Here is an 8,808-nt window from a genome sequence, read left to right as displayed (position 1 = left end):
TTCTACATGGGCACCGTCGAGGAAAGAGTGTTCGCACGGATCCAGGGCCCCCGAAATATGCCTGTTATATCAACATCTTCGTTCAAGCGGACACCGAGGATGAGGTCGAAGTCCCTCGTCGCACGTTCCAGCAGTGCAGCGTGCTGAATTATACAATAGAATGCAGCTCAGACGACAGGCTTCCCTTTCTTGATGACAGAAGACGGCCTCCGGACTTCTGTCTTGACGAAGAAAACTGATTTAGGAATGTGCATTAATGGCGAAAGTGAGTGTCCTGCAAAATTCAAGATTACCGCAGTCAGGGCTTAAGTATGACTGGCCCTGTCTCACTTCACCTGGCAAGACACATCAAGAATTAGACAGCATCCCTAGTACTCGTAAACAGCGGGTACTCCAATAAGCTTATTAACCACGAGATCAAGAAAGCTGTTGCGAGACTGTATAATAATGAAGACTACTTATACTAAGAAAGAAAAAGCAGAGAGCTTGTTATTTGTTACAAGAACAAAAGAACTCGGGACTTGATAATGCGAAACAACCCCTCGTCCCCGTCAGGAGACCCCCTGAAACGTTTTCAGTGTAGGATACCAATATCAATGCCCTATCCGCGGTGGTGGTTGTTGTTTTTGATTAAGCTGACCTTGTGTCAGCATGGGCTCTTGCTCACAGAGCAGCCCGTAATAATAACTATCCGCGGGTGTCCCGGAACATATCTTCGACCGGGGGAGGAATTTTGACAAAGAAAGAGGGGTAAAAACTTTTACAATGCATAACTCCGTTCCATATGATTATTTTGCAACATGTGACTCACAACAGATAGGTCTTGCATTGGGGAATCATTGTGTTGTGATACAAATTTCTGTTATTGTTAGCTCATATGTTGTACAGTTTCTTTTGCATCTCATGAATTACGGGGTAAAAAATTTTCCATTTTTTTCAGAGAACTAAGTGTGCACCTTTGACCCCGAAACTGAAAGTTGGAAGTTAGGGTGATAATTTTGCTTGTAAAGGGTAGGTGGGTCCTCATATTGAGTAGGAAGCCCCACCTCCTCCTCCTCTTGAGGTTATGGGGGGGCAAAGAAATTCCCCACCTCATTGGGGCAAAATATTTACCGCAAAATTTTTACCCAGTCGGCAAATTTTTTACCCCAAAATTTGGGGAAAAATTTTGCATCACTGACAGTTGTGATGTATTAATAGTTAGAGAGCTGCTTCTAGATGTCGCGAGGCGGTTAGCTATTGCGCTGCAAAATTTGAATTGGGTCTGACAGTTGTAACTGGTGTTCTTAACCAGTTTAAAGACAATTACCCAGGAACTGAATGGGCCCGTGGATTCATGAAACGCCATAAGCTACGACTGAAAAAGGGTACATCCATGCAGGTGGACAGAAAGGAAAGGACAAGTGATCCTTTCATCATTAACAGTTTTTATGATGTAATTGAGAAAGAGGTACAGGACCTACAGCTACAGGACAAACCTGGCCACATCTACAATCTAGACGAGACGTCGTTTCCTCTTCATTCATCAAAGACACACACACTTGGGGTTATTAGACAGCAAACAATAAGAGTGACTGCTAGCAGTGGAAGACAAAATATAACTGTACTGGCAGCCATCTGTGCTGATGGCTCTGCTCTGCCTACCTGCATTGTGTTTAAAGGAAAACGGCTGATGCAGCAGTGGATTGGGGATTCAGGAACAACTCCAAATCAAACAATTTGTTGTGTAAGTGACAATGCGTGGATGACTGCCAAAGTATTCCATGAATTCTTCGTCAAATTTGTTGAAATGACAAAGGAAAAAAGGCCAACTCTCCTGATTCATGATGGTCATGTGAGTCACACAACTCTTGAAACTGTGAAACTGGCAAGAGATAAGCAGATCAGTATTGTTCTCCTGCCTCCTCACTGCACTGATGTGCTACAGCCATCAGACAAAGTGTGTTTTGCACCTCTGAAGAACTATTATGACCAGGCACTCACATCATACATCACGAGAACCAGTCTCTAGACAGAAGTTTGTTCAACTCCTCACTTCTGTGTGGGGCAAAGGTTTGTCTGAGGAGACCGTACGCAAAAGCTTCTCTTCTACTGAAGTCTTTCCAGACTCCAGTTGATAGACACAAATTTGATGTATCAAGGCTCAGCAAGTCAAAGGTGGAAGCATGCAATCGGTGGATCCTTGCTGGTAGACCTGAGACTGAGGAAGCCATTCCTATTGTACCGCCTACTCAAGAAGAGGACACAGGGAATGCCATCATGTTTGGTACTTCAAAGCCAAAAAATAGTACAACGCTCGGGAAAACAAGTACACCTTTACCCCCTGTAACAGATCCCTCCCCTTGTTCATCTGGAAAGCCTGGTTACACAGTTCCATCTGATAGTATTCCAAAAGTGTGTCAGCATAGTCAGTCATGCTGCCTGTACCTTCACAGTCTTCAAGAACTTGCAGAGGCAATTGGCAAGGCTGTACATACCAAGAAGTCCATGGAACATATCATATCTGACCGACAACGTCCCCATCAGGCCAAGAAACCTGGTGCTCGCAGAGTGTTAGGGAAAGGAGCCACAGTTCTAACACACGAGGAAGTCATAAGCAGCATTGAGGAAAGAGAGAAGGCACAGAAAGAAAAAGAAACTAAGAAAAAGCAGAGGGCAGAGAAACAGAGAACTAAAGAAGAAGCAACAGCAGGGAAAAAAGACCACAGCTCAGAAAAGTGGAAGAAAGAATGCTGCTGCTGCTGATGATGATTCATCAAGTATATCAAGTGGAAGCTATTGTTCAAAAAGACTCTCGAGGTTCATCTCTGGATGTGAACTTCGACAGGATCTTGCCAGAGAGTGGCGATGAACATGTAGATGAGACTACTGGAGAGGCTGAGTTACAAAGATCAAAATCCACTGAAGACACAGATGTAGCAATATCAGTGCAAATTGATGATGAATCTATAAATAAATATTTTGCTGTGGTTTATACTGAACCAAAGAAGCAACATTACTGGGGAAAAGTAACAAAAGTTTTCAGTGAAGATGACAAAGCGCCTGTGAATAAAGTTGAAATGGTGTTCCTACGCCGCGAGACTCTCTCCTCCATTCCAGAAAAGGTAACATGGCAGTGGCCACCAGTGGAGGATAAACACATCATAGACACTGATTACATCTTCATGGGGCCATGTTCTCCTGACTTGTTAAAGAATGGTTCCTACAGATTTGATGATGTAAAGGCAAACGACCTCTTGAAAAAACTGTAGCTGCACAGCACTAGAGGTTATGAATGAATATGGTTACGGATATATGATTGCTGAATGACTATGGATATATGATTGTTGAATAATTGAGGAATTTTTTTTTAATAAAAAGTTTTCGTTTCTCGTATTTATGCTTTCGTTTCATACAAATGGTGTAAGTCCGGTGAGGAAAAATTTTCCCCTTAATGGTAAAATTTCTTCCCCAAAGGATGGGGTATAAATTTTTACACTTTGGGGCAATAACTTTGCATGAAAATTTTTTACCCAGTGTGTGCAAATTTTTTACCCCAAACCTCGGGTACAAAATTTTTCCTATTTTCTCTATATATTTCTTTTGTGTTTCGTGGAAGACCTATGGTTATGTTATCATGGAGTGTAGAAGATGTCTAAGTATTACACTGAGGTATTCAAATCTGTCCTAATAAAATAATTAACACAGGAGATCTCTCTTTTCATTTTGGCAAATTTCTTACCCCGGTCGACTTCGGCATGACTACTATGCGGCTCGCAGAGGATTTCATGTCCCGAACAAGAGAGCTCTATCCAAGGTATATACCTTGGCTCTATCAAGAACCATGCCCTCACCTGTCACAACTTTGGACGGGTGGTTTTTGCGCTCGCCTACCAATCCGGTGGTCCGAAGTTCGATTCTCGGCTCTATCAACGCGGAATCAGAGGAATCTATTTCTAGTGATAGAAATTCAATTCTCTATATAATGTGGTTCGGATCCCACAATAAACTGTAGGTCCCGTTGCCAGGTAACCAAATGGTTCCTAGCCACGTAAAAATATCTAATCCTTCGGGCCAGCCCCAGGAGAGCTGTTAATCAGCTCAGAGTTCAGGTTAAATTAAGATATACTTAAATTTTTTCCATCCTGTGAGAGCATTATCAACACCACCACCATTATCGGCAATGCCCCAGACCCAAGACGACTACGCTTACTGGAAGCCATCCTCATCCTAGACAAGAAGTCCTCTTTGAATACTACTCATGAGGCCTTCCTACTCCCTCCTAGCATACGCGTAGACGTCTAAACCAAGACGACATGGTACTACCAAATAATGTCACACCGGATACGACCACCGAACAATACACCTGATCAAGAAACACCAGACTACACCAGGCATAACGTCACGTAACAGCAACTAGACACTGACAATTCGGCAAGTAGTGACATCATGCAATCTCCTCCCCAGACCAATCAGAATCCTGCACGGAGAGGCGCCCTACTCTACGAAGTTCCAAAAGACTTCTGCAGCGTCCACATAGGACTCACCTCTGATCTTGAGGCATCCGCCAACAGGGGATCAGCAGCAGAGCCAGATATCCAATTATAGTTCGTCGCTAAGGACCCCATGCTGTGCAACCGACTATAAGTCATAATAATGATAATAACAGAAATGATAATAATAGGAAATTTAAGGAACTCAATGAATACAAATTGAACAATGAGACTAAGGAAAAAGATAATAAAACAAAAAAAACATTTAAAAAATTCAGGTGATGACAGTTAGGCAGGAAAAGAAACAAAAATTAGTTGCAATGTAGCTATAATGAACAAAAGCATATCCATCCTCTCTCAAGAAACGAAGTATTCATGGAAAAAAATGACAAAATTCATGCACAAATTAATAGTTCATAATAACATATTTTTCCAATAAACGGAAGAAATGTACACAGCTTTTCTTTATCACCACCACCCCACTACATATATACAAAACTCACTACTGACATTGTCATACAAAATTCAACAAAGGAAGCCACTAAAACATTCAACAATGTATACAAAGTGAATATACCTCCTGAAATAAATGGTGAAAGGGCAATAGCCGTTAGAAAACAATCAAACACGAAATAATAGATGACTGCAATTACATGCAGGTTTTGTCAATATCGTCACATTTTGCCACCCACCAGGAGGGAATTACTATCAAATGCCGACTTATTACCAATAATATGGTACCACCCACTTTTATATAATAAGGGACTCTATATCAGACCTTCCATTCATTGGACAAATCAACCCAACGTCATGACCGTGGTTCTATATAGATCTTATAAACAATATACTACCAACACAACTAACAATACACGAGGGATGTGAATAGCAATAACAAATAGACCAGCCATTGTACTACCCAACCAACAGCAATTCTAAGTTTCTTAACCTTGACACCATCACTGAAATCTCCACAACCGGGGAAAATGACTGACCAACATAAAGAAAAATCTTTGATGAACTTTTTCCAGTTTCTTATTTGATTTATATAGATTTTTGATATTATGCCAAGCACTGAGGCAAACTAAGGTCATTCAGCGCTGAAACGGAAATTGACAGTAAAAGGTTTGAAAGGTGTCACAGGAAGAAAACCTCGGAGTTGCACCGAAACAATTGTTAGGAGAGGGTGGAGAGTAAGATGGTGGAAAGAATATGAACAGAGGTACAGTAAAAGGAATGAATGCAGTTGCAGCTTGGAGCCGAAGAGACGCTGCAAAGAACCTTAAGTAATGTTTACATTGCACCGCATGAGGTGCACTGACAGCACAACCCCCTATGGGGACTTCTTCCAGTTGGATCAAGAAAAGTTTCTTTGTTTGAACTTTTTTCAGTTGATCACATTTCACCAACACAAAACTTCTAGTTGATCACAAAAAAAAAAAAAAAAATCCAGTTGATCCACAAAAAAAAAATTTCAGGTCGTTGATGTCAAACCAAAAAAAAAAAATCCCAAGTTGAGACAAGAAAAAATCCAGTTTGATAAAAAAAAAAATTCCAGTTGATCTCACACAAAAAAAAATTGCAGTAGCAGTGACTTTGAGTAACATAACACATCGATTACAGACGTTCATCATCAATAGAGAGGGTAATCTATCATAATCATATACCAGAGAGCGATCATATAGAGGTATTAACACAGCGATTATCTATTTCCACCAAGCCACAGCGTCCGGAGACTGCAAACTTCCGCCGAGGATTGCCAATTCTCTCCTTCCTTCGCAAAAAGTTCCGGCGTTCAATTGCGGATTTGTTTTTCAAAACCTAATCACTTGCTGCTACTTCCGAGCCCTTCAGCCCCCTGTCATTTTAAAAAAATGACATTACTTCACAAATAACCCTGCTTACAGACCGATGAATGAGTAGACATACAAACTAACAAATATACAATCCGAACGAAAAACATAATGGGCTTGTCTGACGCAATGATAATACCCTAACTGGACTAGTGATATAAATAATGTAATGAAAGTCAGTGAAATTAAGAACGATGCAAGCATCTGAAAGAAAACGATGAACGAATAATATATAATGTTCAATGATGAGTTCTAAGAGAGCATGAAAATTCCCTGGGAGTGGAGGAAGGCCTGCAGAGACTCAGGGGAAAATGTAAACGAGAAATCCTTCGTTAAACTTACTTGGAAAAATGTAGAAAAAAGAAAACTATTATAGAAATTACACCAAATCTAACCGCAGATGTATCGAGGCTTAGACTGAAATGATTACCTAACCAGAAACAGGTATGTTTGACATGAATGGGATTTAATAATGGGATATGATTTAAAACTAGTTCCAGGAAATACTAGAATAACAATGCGCATAATGGAACAATTACCAATGGGTGCGCTTCAAAGAATGAAATCAACCTTACAACGCCCTTTCAGTGCGATGCCACATTGAACCCTTACAAGATGGGATGCTTATGCCTACAATAGAACCAAGTCTTCTTTGAAGTTCCAGACGAATTATAGTCAGAAACCAAGTTGTGGATTCAGTAGACACAGCAAATAAACCCTATTGCAAACATCAAAGTGGGTTCCGAAAGAGTAGGTTTAGCACATCTCAAAGGCCTTTGTAAAAGTTTAAAATGATAGTATCCTATAAAGGTCTAAAACTTTGACAAAAATTTATTAAAATAATCCTCTCAAATTACACCCAAAACGAACAAATAGATATGGAAACGTTAAAAGTGTGTGCTTATGGCGTTTGTTACTCTCGCTCAGACATGTAGAAAGGGGAGGAGCGTCGAAAGAAATGACACGGCCATTGACGTTACGACCCGGTCTGTGTGTATGCTCATTTGCTTCTTGAGTCGATTTGAATATAGAATTTAGGCCAAAGGCCAAGCACTGGGACCTATGAGGTCATTCAGTGCTGCAGTGGAAATTGACACTAAACGGTCGGAAAGGTGTAACAGGAGGAAAACCTCGCAGTTGCAATATAAATCAAGTGTTTGGAGATGGGTGGAAAGTAAGATGAAGAAAGAGAATATGAAAGGAGGTACAGTAAAAGGAACGAAAGTGATTGCAGTTAGGGGCCGAAGGGACGCTGCAAAGAACCTTAAGTAATACCTACAGTCTACCGCATGAGGACCACTGACGGCACTACCCACACTACGAGGCATTTGCTTCTTGGACGTGCTAGAGTGAAGTACTCTCCAACAGCGAACTGGAAACTATGGCAATTTGAGCTATAGATTGCGTCGGAATGAAGAACCGTGCTAAGAATTGAGAGAGATTTTGGGTAAAAGACTCGTCGCTTGAAAGAAACGAGTTTTCTCTTGCATCTCATAAATGAACTCAAATATGTCATCCAGGTGATTGGTATAATTATTTGAGGATGGGCTAGGATAAATTTAGGGAACGGCTGGCATTAATAGCACCTTACATTAAGAAATCAACCACTTGTATGAGGCAATCTATATCTTTTGCAGATAAACCAATCTTATGAAGACTAAGTTCAGCGTGGGCGATATCTCCTCAGAGTTTGGGAATATCATCCCGGAGTGCACTTCAAATTCCGTTTGTTTATTTTCTTGGTGGCAATTTCCCGTTTAACATCTGGATGTATGTCTATCCTTCAGCTTGTTTACTAATGTATCGTCAGCGACATTTTCCCGATTTCTGTCTGAATAACACTTGAATTTCACATTCCATAGACATGGGTGTGACTTATACAAAAACAATCCAGTCAGTCCAAGACGACATCTCAACCCATACTTCTGCTATATTATTAAAGAATTGTCTGAAGTTGTGTATCGCAGACGGCACTATTGCTGAAATGATAGATAAAGGTCTATCGAAGGAACCTCCATTTTCACGCGTGGATATTATTTCAACCATAGAAAAAATGCGTTTCACAGTGAATGGGCTATTTAGACCTAATTTTAAAGAAGTCGCACGATTCATCTGTGTGACAGACACTATACCGACTAAAAACCACCACATTATCGACGTCCAACGCTTCACTCACTTTTCAACAAATTTTAAGACACCTGAGCTGAGTGCGAATGGGGGTTCCATAACCTACTAACAATTTCAAGCCCGTTGTCGCATTGATTTGCTTGAATATCTTTTTTTATGTCAGCTGCATCATCTTGATATTTTGGCACAGCATGTTTTAGACCCTCTAGTAATTTTGGGCTATGTAACGAAGTACCAGAATTTATTAAGAAAAGGATTTTCAGCATATCCTTCCACAGAATGCTATAATTGTCTATTTGCTAATAATTTTAAAATCATTCAATCATGTTCTGGTGAATGTACGTATGTTAAAGGGAACC

The 8,808-nt window shown here is 40.5% G+C and overlaps 1 protein-coding gene across 1 annotated transcript; it reads left to right on the top strand.

Annotated features, from left to right (window-relative positions):
• Positions 1–246: 246 nt before the first annotated feature.
• On the top strand, positions 247–2,745 carry LOC135216478 (uncharacterized). Its single transcript, XM_064251847.1, has 3 exons — positions 247–265; positions 1,272–1,939; positions 2,107–2,745. The coding sequence occupies exons 1-3, from the start codon at positions 247–249 to the stop codon at positions 2,743–2,745; spliced, it is 1,326 nt and encodes a 441-aa protein (XP_064107917.1).
• Positions 2,746–8,808: the final 6,063 nt, after the last annotated feature.

Source organism: Macrobrachium nipponense, chromosome 6 (genome assembly GCF_015104395.2).
Source record: "Macrobrachium nipponense isolate FS-2020 chromosome 6, ASM1510439v2, whole genome shotgun sequence".
NCBI lineage: Eukaryota > Metazoa > Arthropoda > Malacostraca > Decapoda > Palaemonidae > Macrobrachium > Macrobrachium nipponense.
This window is presented reverse-complemented; position numbering and strand designations above follow the sequence as displayed.

Excerpts from the sequence above, each read along its gene's own strand:
- LOC135216478 (XM_064251847.1), top strand. Across the intron at positions 1,940-2,106 it reads TGCTACAGCCATCAGACAAA|ACTCCAGTTGATAGACACAA; the intron begins GTGTGTTTTGCA and ends AAGTCTTTCCAG.